This window comes from Temnothorax americanus, unplaced genomic scaffold (assembly GCF_048541705.1).
Source record: "Temnothorax americanus isolate GAGA-0224 unplaced genomic scaffold, ASM4854170v1 Scaffold115, whole genome shotgun sequence".
Classification (NCBI taxonomy): domain Eukaryota; kingdom Metazoa; phylum Arthropoda; class Insecta; order Hymenoptera; family Formicidae; genus Temnothorax; species Temnothorax americanus.
Window position 1 is genome coordinate 63,711 of NW_027509248.1, and position 23,979 is coordinate 87,689.

The 23,979-nt window shown below is 36.6% G+C and overlaps 1 protein-coding gene across 4 annotated transcripts in view; it reads left to right on the plus strand.

The window, feature by feature from the left end:
- Cher (filamin A protein cher) overlaps window positions 1–23,979 on the plus strand; it is a 59,155-nt gene that overhangs the window by 13,354 nt on the left and 21,822 nt on the right. The window contains exons 4-17 of one of the 4 annotated variants that reach the window (XM_077426544.1): window positions 5,573–5,916; window positions 6,577–6,704; window positions 7,061–7,075; window positions 7,678–7,816; window positions 8,525–8,809; window positions 8,927–9,243; window positions 9,549–9,975; window positions 10,239–10,454; window positions 10,736–11,123; window positions 14,376–14,945; window positions 17,086–17,430; window positions 17,587–18,200; window positions 20,001–20,299; window positions 23,038–23,176. In XM_077426544.1, coding sequence (XP_077282670.1) covers window positions 5,573–5,916; window positions 6,577–6,704; window positions 7,061–7,075; window positions 7,678–7,816; window positions 8,525–8,809; window positions 8,927–9,243; window positions 9,549–9,975; window positions 10,239–10,454; window positions 10,736–11,123; window positions 14,376–14,945; window positions 17,086–17,430; window positions 17,587–18,200; window positions 20,001–20,299; window positions 23,038–23,176 — 4,226 coding nt within the window. The remainder of the gene's footprint in view (window positions 1–5,572; window positions 5,917–6,576; window positions 6,705–7,060; window positions 7,076–7,677; window positions 7,817–8,524; window positions 8,810–8,926; window positions 9,244–9,548; window positions 9,976–10,238; window positions 10,455–10,735; window positions 11,124–14,375; window positions 14,946–17,085; window positions 17,431–17,586; window positions 18,201–20,000; window positions 20,300–23,037; window positions 23,177–23,979) is intronic. The other 3 variants (XM_077426546.1, XM_077426545.1, XM_077426547.1) reach the window with 3 other exon arrangements.

A 23,979-nucleotide genomic window follows, 5' to 3' on the forward strand; every position in this document is an offset into this window, starting at 1 on the left:
GGCTCCAAGTCGAGATAATTGAATGTGCGAGGAATAATTGAATTAATTATTGCGAGATTAATTTTCCAATACAGAAATACCTATGCACCTTCTCTGCGCGATTTGCGATCCAATTTCTCTATTCGTTCCTTCTTCTATAGTTCTATACTCACTTTAAAGTTTGGAAATATAAGCAAAGTTTGTGCGGTCTATTCCGATTCGCGTTCTTCCCTGCTCGTTCTTTTTCTCTAATCCAAGCACCTACCGCCGGAAACGGCGCTCGCGAAGAATTCATTTCAGAGTCTTATTTTACACAACAAAGATTCCCGAGCCGAGAATAGATCACTCCGGCTACCGCGTCGGCCAGATGAAAGAGTAATAAAGATGGCCCGTTTCTGGACCCGCGAATTCTGATCGTTTCTTCTTTTCTTTTTTTTTTTTTAAGAGCGATCCTCGTGGGTTCTCGGAACCTTCGGTTCGGAATCTTCCTGTTGGGAGGATTTCAGGATTCCGCGACGATGTTGTATATTTATGATAGGGACTAGACTGTACGTTACATCACACCGAATTCAACTTTGAAGCTCGCTATTCACGACGAGCGAACGTTCGAACAGTCGTCTCGTTAATGCGACGAGGAAATATATTTTCACTGCCGTTCCGCGAACGACATGAAGTTTAAGGTGACCGCTCATATATACTTGGTTGATTGCTTCCTCATAGAGGAAGCTTTGTTTTCGTAAAAAAAAAAATTTTTTAATTGCTTTTGCCAATGTATTCAGAATGTTCTAAAACGTCGAAAAATCGCTATTTTAAAAAATGTCGGTATGTGTGTATGTATGTGTGTATGTGTGCATGTGTGGTATGTGTGTATGTGTGTATGTCTGTGCCAAATTTACCGAAATTTCTATAACTCCAGAACTGATCAACCAAATCTTAACGAATTGTATATGAAATAGGGGTAGAAAAGACTGAAGAATATAATAGAATTAATAAAAATTGCTAATAATCAAGGGGTTCTTTTTTAATAAAATTTTGAATTTTTGCAGAAATGTTTGTTTATGCCTTAATTCCCGCAAATTTGGAGATATCGATCTATTTCTAATTTTATTATATTTTTCAGTCTTTTCTACCCCTATTTCATATATAATTCTTTAAGATTTGGTTGATTAGACTCAGCTTTATACGTGATCAAAGGTCCCTAATTTTTAGAAAAATGTTTGTAATAGCTTTAACTTCTGTAAATTTTAAGACATCGGTTTATTTTTAATTTTGTTATATTCTTCAGTCTTCTCTATTTCTATTTTATATAGTTCTTTAATGCCGGTATTCATAGTCGGGTCTTATATTCAAGTTAAAAACGAGATGCAAGTACTAGTTGCTCTAACTTCCGCAAATATTGAGATATCGGGCTGGGTTTTTTTCTTCTTTTTTTTTCTTTTTTTTCCAATAGAGTATCATTCAAGGAAGGTCGGTATTGAATTTGGCGATGATTGGTAAAGGGGTTTTTTGCAAGTAGAAACCTTTGCTCACAAAGCTTTCTCTATGAGGAAGCCAAAACAAATAGAGGAAGCTTTGTGAGCAAAGGTTTCTACTTGCACACTTAAAAACATGAGGAAACAATGTGCAGGTTTCTACTTGCACACTTTTACTTGTTTAAATTATTTTTCTTTTCATTGACTCGTAAAATACTGAAAAATAACCCGTTAATCAATCGCGACGTGAGTTCTCCGTGATATAATTTTTTGGTAGATGTAGAGGTACATTATGCTATTAATAGTGTATAAGGCTGTGACTATATAGCAAATATTCGTATGACAGTGTCACTTTATATCTCGAGAAAGTAAAATATTTGGCTGGCTATTCATTCTATTAGCACTGAAATCCATACTTACAGCTGCGTGTTTTCTTAATAAAGATTCACCTGTTGCGTTCATTTGCACATATGGGTGTTATTAAAATTTGTTCAATCATTAAAATCGAATGCCGATCTTACTGCAATGTCGACGTTTTCAAAAATAGTATTACGCAAAGTTCTTGACATATAAATGACAACCCCGCGTGAATGAATTTTTTATTACTATCTATGTTCTCGCCTTCTTCTTTCTTGACGCATTTATAATCGCTAACAACAAGATGTTAATGATTATCATGTCGTTTAGTTACTCATTATTTCATTACTGTTAAGATGATGTTAAGTTACGAAATTTTACAACAGATTTTGAACAATTTTGTAACGAAAATTGATATAATATGAAATAATACGAAAAACCGTACCTTAAATTCTTTTCTACGTTTCTTACACCACAAGTAATTGGTACGAGAAAGATCGTATCTCACTGTAAGAATCATTCCTTATGAAGATCTATATATCTATATAGCATTGAAAGCAAACATGTCCATTACCTAATACCAAAAGGAATGCAATTGGCCTCTCCAGCTTTATTGCTCGTTAAGATGCGTCGGTGACAAGTGAATTATTGCTTACGGAAAAGCAACACATGAAAAAGTATGTACGGAAAAGATTTCTTTCACAGATCCATCCAATCCTATTGGCATTCCATTACAAAATTTTCAAGATTTTTGCGTCTTACATATGGCAATAATCAAGACTCAATTGACTAAAGTTACAAATAATTTAAGAGAGATTTGCGATGAAACTAATTATACCTTCGAATAAAATAACAATAATATAGCATTAAACTTATCGGATTTTTTATTTATCTTGTCACAGTAAAATTTTATGTCATTTGCGTACTGGAGACTTTCTCTACAACTCGTCCGTAAGTATATGTATATGTATACGTATACGAATGCACTTTTGCATTGCGGCTAAGTAAAATGCGACTCGAAGGAGAGGTTCGACAATGGGTATCCATTTCGAGTCTTCAAACAAAAGGACAGCATCTTACGTTTCACTCTCGTTTTTTTTTCACGCATATTATTCATTGCGTTGCTTGGCAACCTTACAAGGCACGACAGGGTATTCTTTCTTTTATACATTGGAGATGTAGACCTAAATATTAAGAATAATATTCAAGTATTATTCTTATAGTAGATATAATGTACTATAAAAGAAATAATATTGTTCTTATCTCTAGAGATTTTAGAAAACTATTTAATTCCGATATATCTCTGTATCTTTAGAGGTAATGAATCGTTTTAGTATCTCCAGTTTTTGTCAAAATGGAGTCCATACATTTTTCAATATAATAGGAGTTTAAATTATATATATGTATAATGGTAAAGCGTCTTATGTGTGTCTATTATTACTAATTCCTAAGATACAATGTTTAGGAAAAGTCATATTAAAAATTGTTATAGTGTCTAATTTTTAAACCACGTACATACAACACGTGTTATTGACAGTTGTGATATTAAACATGTCATTTAAATTACTTTATTAAAAACTTAATAAATCAAGGCGTTACTTTTATTTTTTTATCTAAAAAAATATGTATATCATTTTCCTATTTAAAACTTTAAACCTTATTTTTTTTTCTCAGAATTCATGATAATAGAGATACGATTCTTTACCTCTAAGGTACAGATATAGGGAAGTTGGTCTCTATTCGATTTATTGTTTGTCACGAGGAAACTGTGAAATGAGCGGAGAACGTCCGAGAATCTCGGATGCTTGGTCATCACGGGTGAATTAGCTGGCGCTTGGCCGACCCGCGTGTCACGGCGCTAACTACGTTTTTGTGACATCACTGGTTAGCTCTCGGTAATTGCTGAAAATAGTCCGGATGAATCGTCACCGATGGCGACGAGAGGCGATTCCCCCCCGTCGTCGTCCGAACAACGCGCGAACTTCATCGACGGCGGGACAATAATGCCGAGTATACCGGCGGACAACAGAAATAACCGCGGCGGCTCGGATACGACTAAATTCGAGCGACCGAGTGCATCTTCAGCGTTATTCTTAATAAGAGATCTACAACGATCGCGAGAGCTCTTTCTTACCTTCGTGAAGGGTATGTCAAGAAGGTGAATGACGCGCCGAGACTTTCGCAGCTGTTACGCGCGGAACGGCGTGCATGCTTAAACTATCAGCGTATCCGCAAAAGTTATGCAATAAAAAGATGTCACTGGCTATATTTATGTAAATTACAATTATGCTGATTAATCTTAGAGATTTTTATCATACGATTGACAGACTAAAACCTTCCATTGTCTATATCTTACATTAAGAAAGACATGCATTTTGTTTCCATTGTGCGTGATTGAACATCACTGTCAATTATTTACGAGTTGGTCACTTCGACTGAGATCAAAATTATTAGTTCCCTCCTAAGATTAGCAAACGAGATCTTTGTATCAAAGATGACTGTTCGAAGAAAACCAAATTGTTCACCTCGACTTGTCGCGCGCGCGCGCGCTTCCTCGTTTCCGCACGTTAATAATACGTGTTTTATAATACGTGTCATCTGATTTTAATCGTTTTTATTCTGACAAACACAACTTTGCCAGAAGTTTACCAACCATATAATTGATACCATTCTAGACAAAATTTAGATTCTGCAGTTATTCAGACATTTGGCGATCGCTCAACAAATGAATCATATGCGCGTCGAGGATATCTATTAGCACAATTTCATTGCGCAAACACGCAACGCGCTTTTTCGTTAGCGTGTCGCTTCGAGACGCGCATTGTGAAAGAACGCATCATCTCGATTCCATAAATGCATCGTGGTGAAATATTTCTCTTATAATAACGCCCACTCGATCTTACTCATGTCGGATAATTGAGCGGTGATCGATCTACGGATGAATAATAAGACTTTACGGGAAGAAGAACTCGATGAAATCTCTTCGCGAAAGAAAGGAAGTTACTCACTCATGAATAATAAATTTCGAGGAAGTTGCATTTTTATAAATTATATTATTATTCACCGCGCGTATTTAGATTTGAAATCATGCATGCAACTTTAAAGTGAGTTCTCTTTATGTGAACTTATCTCGCAGTATTAAAATAAAAAGGAATTCTTACACACATTATTCATGATAGTAAAATTTAATCTCTCGCGAATAATAATTTCCGAGAACGTAAGGAGAAAGATTTGTAAACATAACACTTATGTGCGAATCAAAAGGATTTTTGATGTCGAATCGAATCGAATCGAATTTTATTTCCTCTTTCGAATTCGAATTGAATCGAATTGACAAAATTTTATTTGAATTGAATCGTTGAAATGTAATTTTTAATTAACAATATAATTATTATTAAATTGAATTTTAACACGTAGATAATAAAAGAATATTTTAATGTGGAAAAACAATTAATATTAATTATATAATAACAATTCTTTTTAAAGGAAAAAAAACATATTTAAATATTTAATATAAAACTAATAAAATATACTTTACTTAATGTCACAGTAATTGAAACAATTAGGCGAAAAATCATAGATAAATTCGAATAGTTCGGATTTGAATCATAGAAATTTGAATTCGAATAGTTTGCACATCTCTAATAAAAACTCTTGAATCGCGGCCAATTCGACATCTATCCGGTAATAAAATATATAGTTTATAATATAAAAAGCTTGCTTATACGCCGAATATTAATCTACTTTTTCTCTTAATTTCGCAGACTCTTCGGACATCGTAGACTGTAAATTGAAATTGATCCTCGGTCTAATATGGACCTTGATCCTGCACTATTCGATCTCTATGCCCATGTGGGAAGGCGACGACGGCGAGGACAAAGGCGCCACCCCGAAGCAGAGGCTGATGCACTGGATCCAGTCGAAGGTGCCGGATCTACCGATCACGAACTTTACTTCCGATTGGAACGACGGCCGCGCGGTAGGTGCGCTCGTCGACGCGGTCGCGCCCGGCCTTTGCCCGGATTGGCAGGACTGGAACCCGAAAGATGCGATCCAGAACGCGTCCGAAGCAATGGGTCTCGCTGACGACTGGCTCAATATTCCTCAGGTTCGCCGATATATTTTATTTGACTTTAAGTTCTATTCGAAATAAAGAAAGATTTGGATTGATCACACATATATCGAATTCATATTAATTTTACCAATTACATGTACGTTAACTTTTCAAAACGTTATTAAACTTGACTTACTTTGATGGATTATAATTTTAATTGAAGATTATCTATGGAAAGAACCAATTAGTTAACATGTGTGGCGTAAAAAGATGTATAATTACCGATAAATTAATTTTTTCAAATAAATAGAGATATGTGCTATTTTCGGTTTGGTAATCTGGTTGATTGTGTCTAAAATATTTGTGTGATTTTATATACTTTTTTCCACTCAAATTGCGCCGATTATTTGTCGGTTTTGAAGTACAATCATTTAATGGGACAATAAATTCAAAACGATAACCGCTTTAATATTTTTATGCTAATAAGCATCCTTTTAATCACTGTGAAGAATTTATTGCGAAAAATGCCATCTCAGCCAGAGTTCGAACCTGGACCTCTCTTCAATCCGTGACGGGCGTCTTTACCAATTCGATTACTGAGACATATTGGTGATATTTAACGCTATAACCAATAAATATATTAAGGAAAATAAAAAATAATTTTTAATTTCACGGTTAAGAAGCGTCTCACGAATTACGTCATTTTCGTTACAGCTCATTAAACCCGAAGAGATGGTGAATCCTAACATCGACGAGATGTCGATGATGACATACCTGTCGCAATATCCGAGCGCAAAATTAAAATCAGGTGCCCCTTTGCGCGCCCGAACGAATCCAAACAGGTAGGAATAAAAACAGCTTTGTATCTCTTAAAACGTTATCACGAGAACGTGTTTCGTATTATGTATTTACTTTTTTGCAATGTTATTTATTGCAAACAATTTCCTTTATTTTGAATACTTTATTGTATGATTTTTTTCGTATTCTATTATTATATTGCTCATAAAAAATGCTACAATCGGTGCTGTTTATTATGATTCCGATCATCTAAGAGTGATCTGAAATGATCGTAAATGATCTTTTTTTTCTGTTTCGGCGTACGGTTGTTAGTAGAAATGTGCGAAACAAAGTGCGCGTGTAGATCTCTGATGTGGTGATTGTGATTAATTAATCAATTTATTTCATTTCTCGGTCGCAGCATCCCACCGCCGCGGTAAGTCGCGCATTGATCATGTATTGTGACGTATAACGGTTTTTGCGCAATTAATGTCCGCCGCCTTGATGAGATCTATCTCTTAACCCACAACGCTCCTAATCATTTTTTTAAACGTTGTATATGTACGTAAAACGCTTGATAGAGTAAATAAACCTGCGTAGTGCGCGATTAGCGAATACACGGTTTGCAAATTTCCTCAAGAGGAAACGAGCGAGAGAGTTTGATTAGTAGGTATGGCGCAATGATTTTATACCTTTCCGAGTTTTTGCGGATAGATAGATCTTTCTTTTTTCTCAAAGCTTAATGTAATACCATTATAATTAATCTCTTTGTACGTGTACACACGTGAAAGTTTCACGGAGGGCCGAATTGAACTAACCGGATAGTGAGTGATCGCAATTCTGCAGAACGTGTCGCGCGCTTGCAAATTTTTGTTTTCGAAAAGATTGAGGCAAATCATCGCGCAATCGTCGTGGCACAAAGCAACCGCTTGTAACCGTCTGGCAAATGGATTTACTTAACGTATTGATGTAACAATGTCGCGGCTACTGGGCTGGTAGCTTACAAATTACCTTTTCTAACTGTATTTTCTTGCGCAGAGTGCGCGCTTATGGCCCCGGTATAGAACCAACCGGCCCAATCGTCGGCGCACCCGCCAATTTCACCGTGGAAACCTTCTCCGCCGGCAAGGGTAACGTTGACGTCATCGTTGATGATCCCAAAGGAAACAAACTACCGGTAAGTCTATCGAATGATGTTCGATCAAGTTTTCAAATACAAAATCTTTGGATAGTTTGTCTGAAAACATTGGTCCAAGCTGTGCAAATTGTTTCCAAAAATTTTGAATAGTTTTCTACATTCTTTTGATGCGTCCGAGATGGGAATTTCTTTTGTAATTAAACTTATGAAATAAGGATTATGAAATTATATTTGTAGCAATTAGAAAAGTTAAAGTTAATACTAATAAATCTATTAACAATGATCAATTTCTTCAGTTTATTCCAATAAGACTTTATTTTCAATAGTATTTTAATTTACTTAATTATATGACCAAGATATTGAAGGCAAAAGATTTTACTGAGAGAAGAGGCAGTCTTTTAATTTACTAGAGAGATATTAGAAAAATTTCCCGCAAGTCAAATCCATATATATATATATATATATATATATATATATATATGCCGTTTTAATATTAACTAAATAGGTATGTGCTAATGGCATCTATTGTCGAGCGCGGAAGTCGGAAGATGCTTATCACAATCGGAGTAATTACGCCACAGGACGTGGACACGTGTGATGCAATAGCTATTTGTGTACCGCGTGACTATTACGTATTATCTGAATGTACGAGCATTCGCGCGAGCATGAACGCGAACAAGTTGAACGAACGCCGTTCTTATTCCCCGTATTATATCCTGATGATGCCGACTCGATTGTGTTTTCAAGGTCGATATCAGATTCAACAAGGACAGGAACCTGACATACTCGGTCTCGTATACTCCGAAGACAGAGGGTCCGCACAAAGTGAAGGTGCTCTTCGCCGGCAGGGAGATCCCGAAGAGTCCGTATACTGTTAATGTTGAGGGGCACGCTGGTGATCCGAGCAAAGTCACGGCGAGCGGGCCGGGTCTGCAACCGGAGGGAGTTGTTGTGAACAGACCTACCTTCTTCGACATCTTTACGAAGGACGCCGGTCGTGGAGTGCCGGAAGTTATCATCCTGGATCCGCAGGTAAAAAATGATCCGCATTGTTCGTTACGCGTCATTACTAAATAACAGAATAAAATATCATTATGATAAATCTTGTTATTCCGTGTAAAATATTTTTATATGTAATTTAACTTGCAGGGTAGCAAAACCACGGTGCCGGCAAAGCTGCGTCAGACTTCGCCAGACGTCTGGAGATGTGAGTACGTGTCGCCAGTGACAGGCATACATTCCGTCAATGTTTTCTTCGCCGGCAAACCTATACCCGGAAGTCCCATTGGCGTCAACATCGCGCCGGTTTCCGACGCGAAGAAATGCAGAGCGTACGGACGAGGATTGTTGTCTACTGGCGTCCGTGTTCAGGACATCGCCGACTTCGTCGTCCTCACTAAGGACGCTGGTGAAGGTGTACCGGACATTCGCGTAATCGGCCCGGGAGGCGTCAATCGACCAGTGCAGTAAGTCCTTGCTATATTCAGTAAAAATTGTCACTCAAGAATATTTTGTTACTTTTAACATTTTACTTCTCGGTTTATGTCACATTTATTATTTTTATATATTTTATTACACTTTTATATAACTTTTTAAGCGTTAATGAGAAACGAGAAGTGTAAATAAAATTATTACAATTTTGTCTGTTTAAATTTGAAAAAAAAGGAAAAATATATGAAATGGAGCAAGTGTTAAAATATCTTGTGTCAGAGGTTTTTGCTTTAAATTCAATTATCGATTTCATTAACAATGTTACATTAAATTATTTTAGAATGTCCAAAACCGACGCTACGACTTACAAATGCCACTATACACCGATCAAGGAAGGTCGCCACGTAGTAATGATCACGTATGGCGGCAAAGAGATTCCCAAGTCGCCCTTCGAGGTCAATGTGGGTCCTTACAAGGAGTCCAACATCAGGGCTTTCGGACCGGGTCTGCACACCGGCGTCGTCGGCCAACCAGCGAAATTTACAGTAGACACAAACGGTGAGACCGGAGCCCTTGGTTTCTCCATTGAAGGCCCGTCTAAAGCAAAGATAGAATGCAACGATAATGGCGATGGAACCGCCGATGTTTCTTACCTGCCCACCGCGCCGGGCCAGTACGCGGTCCACATCCTCTGCGATAACGAGGATATCCCCAAATCGCCTTATATCGCGATTATTTCACCAAAGGCCGACTTCGATCCGGAAAAGGTAAACTCGAGTTTTTATTTTACTATTAATATTTCTTTATATAATCTGTATATATGTATAAATTTTCCATGTATATTTTTATATACATATACCTACTTTTGCTTATATTCTAGAATAATCTAGAACATCTTATAGTAATGAAAAACACAAGATTTTCCAACTTTTTACATCCAATAAATTCAATATTAACCAAATTAGTAATAATATATTGCTTCTATTGACTCGGCCGGTGAAAGAAATACAGTACCGATTGTACTTTGCAGGTTGAAGTTCATGGACCAGGAATTCAGTCAGAAGGTGTTGCCAGAGATAAACCGACGCACTTTACGGTGGATGCGAGAAAAGCTGGTCAAGCGGCTCTGGAAGTCGCCATTCAGGATGCTCTTGGAAGAGACGTTCCGCTCAGATTAGAAGAGAAGCGGGATGGCACTGTCCAAACGCATTATACACCTACATCCAGTTCCCAGCATGTTGTGATGGTACGACCAGAATATTGGCTTCGAAAGCCTTGAATTGAATTTTCGCTAATCGTTGATTTCTTAGAACATGCTATTTTTTAATCCAGAAAAAATGAAAGTAGTCAATGTGATCGAGACTTCTTAGCAGAATAAAACCGATGGAATTTGGATTTATATTGGATACTTCCATCCAAATTAAAACAGATACATAGAGCATTGCATAAAACTTTGTTGAAATATTCAGCGAAAGCATGACCGTAGTGCCAACTTATTTTGATTTCTTAAAAATATCTTTTTTTCAGGTGAACTATGGCGGAGTGGCCACGAAAAAATCTCCGTATAGAGTTAAGATAGCTTCGCCCTTGAATCCCGCCATGGTCTCCGCTTTCGGTCCCGGTCTTGAGAAAGATGTGAAATCGAACATTCCGACACATTTCAACGTCGACTGTCGCGAGGCTGGCCCCGGTAAATTGGATGTCAAAATGCTGAGCCCCGAAGGTCGGGAACTTCCAATTTCGCTGACGGATAATGAGGATGGCACATACGTCGTGGACTACATGCCGCCCCAACCGGGAAACTATACGGTGAATCTCAACTATGGCGGTCTGAAAGTACCCCAGTGTCCCATTAAAGTTAACGTACAGCCTCATGTGGATGTGTCCAAGGTCAAAGTGGACGGCCTGGAACCAAGTGAGTATAATTATCGAAAATTCTTCAAGTACCTAATATCCGATAATCACCGCCTAATATTTCGATTACCATACACTATCGGTTTATTTAAAATCAGATTTAATCATCTGATAAATGCGTCACTAATCGCAGATATGCTCGAATCAAAATATTAAATATTATACGCAGCATCTCTCGTCCTACGAAATTGGGACAATGGTTGAATGTTCTTTGGCATAATATCTCGTCGTTTAAAGATATAAACCTGACGACATGTTTGATCGATTAGTAGTATTTCATTATAATTATAATTTTAACAATATATAAGTAAAAAATATATATATATTATTTTACTTCTTTTAAATTATTAGAACTGAATTTATAAATAAACTTAATTAATAATTAATATTACATGTAATAGTGTAGACTATTAAGGTATTCCTTTCACGGAGGAGCGTATTTTGTAGGCGCTTAAGCAGGGCCTCAGCAAACTCTTGTATATTGCATTAAACTTATATAAAATCAAGTTATAATTGATTATTATGTTTAATTATAAGAAAAAAGTGAAAATATTATGTGTATTTAGAAATTTTTCATTTTTTGGTAAATTTTACTGTCAGAACAATATGGCAACGCTGCGCTTTTCAGGGCGCCGATTGTAAAATGTGAAGTTGATAACAAAAGTGTCAATGTAAGTGTCAATTTAAGTGTCAATTTCATCAATCAAAGAATATTGTGACATTTTCTTTTTATCAAAGAGATATTTTATAATAATAATGTGTGATAAGAAACATAACAAGTGAGGAGTAATGTGGGCAAAAATAAGGGACAATTTGTGAAAATAAAAGTTGATAATAAACCGTACATTATATGAACTGAAGTGTGACACGAGCGCACAGCTTGCAGCGCCAGCGTTGCCAAATAATTCCTTGAAAGTCACCATAAAAGATATTCATCTATAAACCACATTTCAAGTCAACTTTTAACATAAATATTTTGTTTAAATATTCGGTGACTCTGTATTTTTATCGGCACTATCGAAAGTATAGAGTTTAGCGAATATGTGTGTGTGTGTGTGTGTGTGTGTGTGTGTGTGTGTGTGTGTGTGTGTGTGTGTGTGTGTGTGTAGCGCAGTTAATATTTAATATCATAAATCTTAAGATAAACAAATTATTACATTGAAATGTAGAAAATAGACTTTTTCGATAACGTCACATATAAAATATCGAATTTTCAAAGTCATAATTCTTCTTTAGATGTTCGGTAATGTGGTTTAATTTTTTTCTAGCGTAAAGATATACATTTTAACTTTCTCGTACCAAAAAATCAGTTAATTCTTAAGACTTTGGTGTCATGAAAGGAATACCTTAACAAGAGATAATCAAGAACATTTATCTATCGTTATATCTCATTTGGTTTGAATGAAATAATTCTCCCGTAGTAAAAATCTAAAAATTTTATGTTTATTATCTTTTAATTAGATAACTTGTTAAACGCGATTAGATGAAGATTAATAAGTGCAATTAGTAAGAGCTTGCACTTAGATAAATGCGTTAGCTCGAAAATAAATCGCGCCAAATCACGCTCTTTCCTGCAGCGATCATTGAGAAGAATAATTTTCGCGGCATATACAGCCGATATTCTTTTCGGGGATCATTCGGGACCGGGGACGCTACCATGTAGCGTAGACGATGCGTGTATCTAGCCTAGATTATCGAAATATAGCGTTGCCAAGGTCTCCCCGCGGATAGATATTCCGCTGGAGCGCGAACCGATGACTTATTTATAGCGGCGCTCGCGGATTTCTCACAGTTGACACGCACACCCTATCGCGTTTCGTATATTCTAAAAATATTGCATTTCGGTGCTTTACGCGTTGCGTCTTCCACATAACTTTACCTGGAGCCCTCCACACGCAGGAAGGCAGCAGCTCCGTCGCATTGAGCGCGTCACGATAAAATTCTAAAAATAAGCAAATAGGAGTACCGTTCAAGAAATCAATATACATTTTTTTGTAAAAATAAATAATTATTTTTGCACGCTGAATAATATACACGTTGTAACTGAATGCACTTTTAGCTAAGACCACGTTATCAGTGTTTCGTTAATCGCGGGAGATCTTCCTATTTTGAAATACGCTCTGCCTAATTTACACGCGCATTGTGGGCTTATGTATGTGGCTTTCTCTCACAAACTCGATGCACATCCAGTATTTGAGATCTAACAGTTATGATAAACTTTGCGCGACGAACGTCCGGCCGTACTTGCTGGTGAGTGTTGGCCCGTAAACTGCGTATTATAATTAATCACTCGAATTCTTCAAATTTTTGTACATTCAGATGTGCGAACTATTCGAATTCGAACTTCTATGATTCGAACTATTCGAAACTTTCGAATCTAGATGGATCGAATACGAATCATATACATTGTCAATTTTATAAATAAATCACATTTCTAGTTGATAAGCAAAAGTACGATCATATTAATAGGTGCGTTCAGTGATCCCATTCAGTATTATAACCACTCACTGAGCGGCTAAGTATGGCAGTCAAAAAGTTTATTTTCAATTCTTGACATGCCTTGTAATCCTATCAAATTGTAAATAAAAGTTTTAATATGCATAAAAAAAATAGTAAGCTATTAGTATTGATAAAATAAACTATATTATTTTATTTTAATTTCTATGTATATTATTGGATACTACATTAGAGTATTTTAATAATTTATCTATGATTTTTCGCCTAATTGTTTCAGTTACTGCGACATTAAATAAAGTATTTTTTTTACTAGTTTTATATTAAATATTCAAATATGTTTTGCTTTAAAAAATAGAACTTATATTATACAGAAAAATATAATTTCATCCGCCAGTGATTAAAACCAAAATATTATTTTATATTGCTCGACTTGAACTTATATTATATAATTAATATTATTTTTCCATATATATATATTAAAATAGTTTCTTATTATCTGTGTTAAAATTCAATCTGAAAATAATTATATTGTTAATTACAAATTATATATTTCAACGATTTGATTCGATCCGACACGAAAAATCCTTGATTCGCACATCTCTGACGTTCAGTTTATCCTTATTAATTCAATCCCTCGTAATCGTCGATCCTCTCTTCGACGAGCATCGACCGCGATTTCACCAGCAAAAGACGGCGCGACGTCCGTTCGCCGGCTCGCGGGCCGTCGTCCCGTCGCGCAAGCACAAGCGAAAGACGCATCGCGGCTCACCACGAGAAACCGCAAACGTCCTCGCAGCGGCCCCGGTGAACAGCCTGCAGCAGTTCCGCGTGATAACGCAGGAGGCGGGCAGGGCGGCGGACTTCCAGGTTGCGATCACAGCCCCGTCCGGCAATCGAGTCAAGGCGCACGTGGTGCCGACCCACGAGGGCTACCTGGTCAACTTCACGCCCACCGAGCTGGGCGAGTATCTGCTGGCCATCAGCTTCGGTGGCGAACCGATCTCGAAACAACCGTACCGGCTGACCTGCGTCCACGGCTCCGATCCGGGCAAGGTGCACGCCTCGGGACCCGGTCTCTCCCACGGCGTGGTGAACAAGCCGGCCGAGTTCGTGATCGACACGCGCGGCGCCGGTCAAGGTGGCCTTGGCGTCACCGTCGAGGGTCCCTGCGAGGCCGCGATTAATTGCCGGGACAACGGCGATGGCACCTGCTCCGTCGCCTACCTGCCCACCGAGGCCGGCGACTACGGCATCAACATCACCTTCAACGAGCAGCACGTGCCGGGCTCGCCCTTCCAGGCCATCGTCGTGCCGGACGCGGACCTTTCCAAGATCAAAGTCAGCGGCAGCGGCATCCAGCCACACGGTACCGTTAAGGAACGTCAGCACGGAAATCGTTTTGCGATTGGAAATTGAGAGAAAGAGTATTATTGTGACTTGCTCGTCTCTGGATTTGCGCGATCAGTCTCGTAATGCGTCTCGGGATTTTGTAGGGATGGACAATACTGTTCAATATTCGTGCATGCAGAATGAATTCTTTACTTATCAATATAGAAAATAGAAAGTCATTAGAAAATCCCGATGATCATTCCGAGATGCATACGTTGACGTAGCGATGCATGTGTGTTGCGATTGCATTTTTTTGGTTGCTCATTGTCATTATGGCATTCCCTGCTCTAGACTTTCTGATCTGTAGCTGTTTTTATCGTTATACTTTTGTTACGAGGCACTTGAATGCTTGAAGACACACTTGAGGACATGTTTGTAAAAAGTATGTATACGGCACGACGATTTTTAAGTTTGTTTCTTTCTACGACCATGCCTCGTTTTCAGTTTGTCCAATGATTGAAATTTAATGCCATAAATAATAACCTTGTATGCTATTGTGATTTTTTTTATGTTAATCATTCACAGAATGCATAATTACATTTTATTTTATATATTGTTTTACAATATGCGCTTATGTATTGCCATTTTAACAAATAATTTGTTAAATTAGGTATTACGTATTGTTTAAAACAAATAGACGTTTTATTAAATTATAAACGATACGTTAGGCAGGGTAATTCAGTGTATTCAGTGTATCTATTGTAAAAACATACCTAAAAATCACATATTTAGTACAATTTATTGCTTCCTCATAGAGGAAGCTTTGTAATGGTGAAAAAATTTTTTTTCGAGATTTTGATGGAAATAGGTTTAGAATGTTCTAAAATGTCGAAAAATCATATTAGTAAAAAATGTCCGGAAGTATGTATGTATGTGTGTGTGTGTGTGTGTGTGTACGGATTTTTGTACACGCATCTACTTCTACAATTTTTTAGATACCAGTTTGAATTTTTGCACACAAATAGAGTATTATAGAAAGTATGTCCTCCTCAAATTTTATTGAAATCGGTCTACCGGTATAGATTTTATGCAGATTTTCCTTTTTTTGAAAAATGTGTTTTACGCTGCCGCTTTCTCAATATTTGAGATAGCGATTTATTTTTAATTTTATTATATTTTCCAGTTTTTTTTCTACCCTTATATTTCATATATAATTCATTAAAATTTGATTGATCAGATCTCGTATTACACACATTTGAAATTTCGAAGAATTTGTACATACATAGAAGCTTTATAAAACTTGATCTGATCAACCAAATTTTAACCAATTATATATGAAATAGGGGTAGAAAAGACTGGAAAATATAATAGAATTAAAAATAAATCGCTATCTCAAATATTTATAATATCGGGCTGATTTTTTTATCGATAAAGTATTGTTTTAGTTTTTAAGTGGACAAGTATTTTTAGTATTTTTTAGTGAATGTATATAATTATTTACGCAGTCCCCAAAAGAGTTAAGTGTGAAATCAGAACCTTTGCTAACAAAGCTTCCTCTATGAGGAAGCCAAAACAAATAAATACCGATAATTATACCTCGAATAAAATAAAAACTTGCACACTTAGGAACTATGAGGAAGCAATGTGCAAGTTTCTACTTGCACAATTAAAAACTACGAGGAAACAATGTGCAAGTTTCTACTTTTTTAATTTTAATCGCTTTAAAAATATAAACTTATCCTAACTTATTTTGATAATAGTAGTAATAACATAAAATTATTTTGTTCTTTATTAAAGACGTATATGTGTCTATTTTATATTATTGTTTCATATAAAACTTTAACCTGTAAGAAAATATGCAAAATTTAAGATACAGGGTTATAAATTTAATATTTTCAATATATATTATATATATATATATATATATATATATATATATATACAAAATTCGACCTTAAAGAAATGCAGCTTCTGTCATAAAGATGCATTGATTACATCATCAATCTCGAATTTTCGGACATGAAAGAGATATGCAATTTAAGAAAAATAATTCTTTAGAATGATGAAATTTAATTTCAAAAAGTTAACATCTGATATATAATATAGATATGCGCATTTATTTGAAACAAATATTCGAGCGTCTTCATTCAATCATGTCGTATTATCGCGTTTTGCAGGTTTATTCGTGAACAAGCAAACGGCGTTCACGATAGACGCGAGAGACATCGCCAAGTCGAAGACCGACGACGGCAAGGTGTCTTGCACCATAAACAACCCCAGCGGCGGAAAGACCGAGAAGCTCATCATCCCCCAGGGTGACGGCACCTACCGCGTCAGCTACACACCGTTCGAGGAGGGCTGTCACACCATCGAAATTCTCTACGACAACGTGCCAATCCCGGGTTCGCCGTTCTCCGTCAACGTGCAACGCGGCTCCGATCCCAGCAAGTGCCGCGCGTATGGTCCTGGCTTGGAGAAAGGCATCGTGAACAAGACGAACCGTTTCACGGTGGAGACCAAAGGTCTGCAAGCCAACATTTTGATCAAACGAATTCTTAATGCTGTAATTTTATACTACCTACAAATTGTATAATTGAGAACATAAAGATTATTACGTAGACAAAGGGAAATATAAAGAAAATAGAGAAGAAATAGCACATGTGCGACTTTTTTTTCAGAGGCTGGCAACGGCGGGTTGGGTTTGTCGATCACGGGCGACGGAGAGGTCAAGGCGGAGGCCAAAGATAATTACGACGGTTCCTGCACCGTCGAATACGTTCCCACGGAACCCGGTGACTACGAAATCGGCATCAAATTCGCCGAACAGAACATACCCGGTTCGCCGTTCAAGATCGAGGTGGTATCGGACTCGGAGGCGAAGAACGTGATCGCTTACGGACCCGGCCTGCAACCTGAGATGGTACGCGAGGGCGTGCCCGCCAAGTTCACGGTAGACACGTCCAAGTGCGCCAAGGCGGCGCAGCTAGATGTGAGACTGTCGACTGATAAGGGACAGGCGCAGAAGCCGCAGATCAAGAACAAGGGCAACGGCCTGTACGAGGTGACGTATCAGCCACCGCCTGCCGGAAGTAACGTGCACGTCGGCGTTACTTACGACGGCGAGGACATCAACGGCAGTCCGTACAAGGTGAAGGTCCTGCCCACCGTAGAGCCCAGCAAGGTGACGTTGTCGGGTCCCGGGGTGTCGCCCGTCTGCACTGCCTCTTTCCCGACTGACTTCGTCGTGGATACTTCCAATGCTGGATACGGCGATCTCGAAGTGCAAGTTGTGGTGAGTAATGTCGCGCAAAGTGTTTTGTATCGCGCGTTTGACATTCTACATTTGCACATTCGATTCGAGGGAGCAGAAAGGGAGTTATATATATATTTTTACAAATATTAGCCTTATTGTTAAAAATAATAATTAACATACAAAAGATTCTCGTAAATATTTTGATGTACTAAGAACAGGATATAATTAATTTTTTTTAAATTTACGAACTGTATAACATTCTCTTTTTTTCTTCTAAATAACTTGTTTTTTTTTTTATAATTTTGGAAGCCTATAATAGTGATTACGGATACTGGCGAAGCTGTAAGAAAGCAGTTATCACCTTGAAATCTTACTAATGATATCTGATATCTCACTGATGAAGAAACCGGCGTATCTTCCAAATGAAGTTGGGAAGAAGTTGCAATAATCTTTTTATAAATTTAATTGCTTCGATTTTCAATCATGAAGGAAATAAAATCTCACTGATTTATATTCGCGCGCAGTATTGGCAAGTTCAACAAATTTATATTATTATTAAAATATATTGCAAAGTATATTATATCGCGTCGCGTAAAAGAGTCACGGTCGGTCTCGCTCCGCGTGTACTTGGCGCGAGACACTACCGTGTCTCTTGATGTTTATTAATTTGTATTAATATATGTACAAAATAAGTAAAAAATATAGAAATTACACAAGATTGAGCTAGTCCTTTTCGATTATAATAAAGCGCACGATAGGGAAACATTTATGCATCAAGAGATATGCGTATAGGATGATTTATAGCAGAAATAAGTTTCTTCTATAAATCATCCTATACGCATATCTCTTGATGCTTGATGCACTACGGGGTCCACTGGACTGTATAACGGGTTAAATTTCTTATACGGAATATCTTCTATTTTACATATCTGTAAACATATAAAAATATTTATTTATTTTATATTGCTTGTTATAAATAATCTTTATTTTTCATTTTTTGTCAAAATTCATCATTTCTCAAAATAAATACCTTTTTTTTAAACCCACTATAACATTAATTTTTATATGAAAGTATAATACTGTCTCAGAAATACACCCTTAAATTTTTGTCGAAAAATAATGAAAATTAATAATTTGATGAATATTTTTCTATAAAAAGTCAATTTTTTCAAAATTGTTTAACTCATTTTTTTTATTGTGTTAAAATTAATATTTCTTTGAAAAGTTGGGTCATAAGCAAGAGATCTTCAGATATGTCCAGTAAAATTTTTAAAACGAAATCTCAAATAGCATTCAAATGGCGATTGTTTTTCGACAAGGGTCCAATAAACCCCGTGTAACCTTTATGTAATTATTTGAAGGTGTGACCGCGTAACGGGTTAATGGAAGAAAAACAATTTTCTACGCTATCATAACTTATTTTATCATTTGACAATTTACGTCAATTTCTTAATTCTTATATATTAAGTTTATTTCAAAACTTTATAAGAACGATATACAAAATCCCGACATCTCGATATATAGAAACATCATATAGGGTGTTTTTAATATCACTAACAATAAGTTGACCTATCATATTTTGGTGCCTATTGTACCAATTTTCCAAATTGTCTCGATATACCGGTTGTACAAACACCAATCAAAACTTTCACTTTTGTGTTTGCCAACATTGTAGCGGTTATTCGTATTTATCACCACACATTTAACGTGACTGCTCCAAGAAAGACCTATATAATATATATCGACTATTAAGTGCAAATAATTGAATGACTAACGGGTAGTGTGAGCGATCGCGTTCATCACATTTTCGCAAATAATGCCTTCCGGAATCCTTTTCAGGGACCAGACCAAGTGCCACGCAGGGTAGAAGTGCAGGACCTCGGCGACGGGAAGTACAAGGCGACCTATCTGCCGGACGACTGCGGTCGTTACAAGGTCAACGTGAAGTATGGCGGCAAGGAAGTGCCGGGCAGCCCGGTGAACGTGCAGAGCGTGTCCACCGGCAAGGCGGATCAGTGCAAGATTAAAGAGGGCATTCAGCGTACTTTGGCTCAGGGCGAGGAGTACTGCATCACCGTGGACACCGAAAATGCAGGCCGCGGTGCAGTGACCTGCCGCATCCGCTCCACTTCCGGAAGGTGAGTCCGCGTGATCCGCGCCCCGATTTAAATCCGACTATTTCGGAGGAGGTGAATCAGTGAGACGAGACATTGCGGGAACCTTCAAAATCTCGCTCTCACAGTTGCCGAAAAACGTTCTGATCTTCATTCTTCTTTCGAAATCTGAGATTTAATTTATTGTACAATTTTTTCACGCCGTTTGTGATTAGGATATGCCTAAGAGATATCTTTTTTTAGAAAACGGAAATCTGTTGTGTGATATTATACGTATATGTCAATATTAATTAGAAATATTCTGTCTTTAACTTAATTTTAATTTGTCTATGAATCTTTAATCTGTATCTGATGTGTATCTTCACTCATTTCTTTCTGCAAGAAGTGACTTACAGATAAGTCAACTCTTCATTTGTGTTTTTTCTGTTTAATTTTAATATATTAAAGTCTTTGTAATTTTCAGTAATAATGTTCTTCGCACGTTATAAGTTATAACTTTGATATTTTGTGTTACAAATATACACGTGAGGGCGGTTCATATTTTTACCGCATTCCTCGCATTTGCGTTTTTCGATCTTCAGATTTCAGGCAAAAATTCCGTTTTATTTTATGCGTCGCGGTGTCGCGACTTATTTATTTTAAATTCATAGGCGAAAACTCGAGAAAGATCTCTTACCGCTATTAAATATCGAACAAATTACAATAAATTATTATTTCATTCTTCTATGATGTCATATATTGTATGTTTCTTACATGTACAATTATATTATTATATTTTTTTATTCTTTATCATACAAACTCTAATTATAAGTTATTTTTCTAAATAATCAGTGCATTTACACATTTAGAAACAAAAGCAATTTGAAAAAACAAATAAGAAGCACAAATAATAGAGACATATGTTGTTACACTTTGATTCATAATCATGTATTGGGATTAGATCTGCAGTGTAAAGGCGTTAATGACTAGTCGGCTGTAAATCGTGTAACAAATCCGGTAGAAAATCAGGCACGTGGCACGTTGCCATTACGAACGTCATGTACACGATGGTAATAAGTGGTTCGTCGCGAATTTCCGGCCGTGGTACCTATGTCGATTATCATATCGTAACATTGAAATGAAATGTCGGTTTGGTTTAATCCGAAAGCGAAATATACTTTTAATAAAACTTGGCATCGACAGCGAACGAACGCCAAGAGGAATGATTATTCAGGATGCACGAAGATTTATTTCATAAACAATATATATAAGCAAGTCGTTTTCTAGGTACTCAATTGCAGAAATAAGAGAATTCTTTGTACGCAATATTCGTTTCTCGGGGCTGGCTTTATCTCACACTATATATACATACAATTGGCAATTGAGCGCTAGATTAATTATATAATGTTGCATGTATTCCTCTAATTGTCATAGTTGATGCCAGACTATAGATCACTTTACACGCTTTCTTTGAAAAAGAGCCACATTGGACCGTCGTGAAGACGGTCTTTTGAAGACTTTTTTCATATAAGAGTTTGTCATCCGTGTCGGATATTTGTTTGTCTATTTGACACTTTATAGTGACAGTTAAGTTGCGTTCGAATTAAATTTAATCCACATCAGTCGACACACACATCTACATTATTTGTCGAAAAATTCAAAGTTCGTATCGAATTTATACAGCGTGAATAAATATCAGAAAAAGATCCACGAAACTGATATAATGTTTAAGATAATCTTAATATATTACTACAACAAAATGAAATGATAAATCTCGTATAATCAGAAAGATAATCATGTTCTACTTTGTCATTGTCTAAGATTACTGTTATCATTTCTTGTTCGTTACAATGTCGATTTGGATGCTGTAACGCCGCGACATCCGCGCGATTATGTCCTTCGCGAATATTTCGGGATCCCTAGAAAGAGAGAGACGTGCACTTCTTATTCTGCCTAGATATCATGTGCATTTACGCATAACTGGGCGCATGCTCTGTAAAAGATTGTCACAACTTTGATCAAATCGACTATAAATGCATTCTGAACGCTGACAGTGGTGTACACACCTGCTACCTCATAATTCATCCATGATACCCCGTGTTGTTCGAGTTGGCAGTGAGTGTCTTCTGTCGAAAAGACATTTTAGAACGAGCCAAATTCTTTATCACAAGTGTACTAAGTGATGAGATATGCCACGTTGCGTCCAGTATTTCCTATAAACGCGATTCCAATTACATTTTACATGCTAAACCTATAACAAATAACGATTTGTTTTATAGTTTATCATTATTAGCAGTTATTTATTGGATCGCCCGATTCTTTTATTTTGTACATTCTACGAATGTTAGTTTTCAAAAGTTGGTTAATAAGTTAAATTTTTTATACATATGAAGAGAAAAAGTATTCTGATAAATTATCATTGCAATGATATATAATTTCTCTCTCTTTCTTTTGCTGTCTCCTTAAGAGTTGTTACTTTCAGTAAAGCTTTACAAAATTTTGTTATTGTTGTGATATACCTAAATCTCATCTCTTTGTAGAATTTAAATTTAGTTTTCTTTACGAAAAGAAGAAAAAAGTTTCTAACTTCTTTCAAGTTTCTTACTTTACTGGCGATTGAAAAATTTGAATAATTAGGAACAAAGTCGCGAGAAAGTATTCGAAGTGATGTATTGCTGAATGAAATTGTAGCGGTGTCACGAAAATATGCGCGAAAATTTTGTGAATGGATCTCTGGTCTATATTTTAATCTCAGAATAATGCGTCTCGGTCTGTGATTTCAGTGAAGTCGTTGACATTGACATAGAAGACAACGGCGATGGCACAGTTAACATTTACTACACTGTTGCCGATGCGGGAGACTACACCCTCAGCATTAAGTTTGGCGGTCAACCGGTGCCTGAAGGATTCTATACCTTCACAGTGAGTAACAGCATTGTTTTTCATATTTTGCGATTTATTTTGCGAAATTTTTATTTTTTTGTATACTTATCTGTTCGTACAAAATACGATGATCGAAGTTTGCAAAGTTCTTTATACAGCGCGCTGTATATCTTACAATAATCCTTAATATAAAAAATTTGTAGAGGAAAGTGCTCTATATTATGAGACAGGATTCTAATGTGAGATATGTTAAGCTAAAAGGCCTTATATAGGTCCCATCTGTTGATCCCACCATGAAAAAACCCCGCCATCTCATATTAGGATCCTATCTCATAATAGGGCACTTTCCTCTACAAATTTTTTGGATATTAAGATATTAAAATTTCTACCACTGAAATAATTTTTTGGACTTTCTTGAAAATTTCCTGAGTTTCTTTAAAAAAATCATAATTTTTGTATTTTTGTTAATTCTTCTTATTGAATTAATCGCTGTGTGAAACTGTATTACCATACTAAAGAAATTCTTGAGTTTTCTCGTGTATTTATATATCGACAAACGTGTCGGGTTCATACCAGTGAAATGCAAAATAATTACATGAAATTGGACCGTAAAACGCGCGCTGATGAAATTATCTCTTAGTATCATTTGATGACGCCAAGATTTTTTTTTCGTTCCGATGAAGAACAACAAGTATTATTAATACGAATTTGAAATCAGTTTTTAAGTCAAGTATTTAATGTCTAAAAATATATATCCTTGCATTTATGATCAGTTGATATTTATAACGCGAGATCTGTTGCCGCGGGACAAGCGGGACACGTGCTGTATTATAAACTTTGTT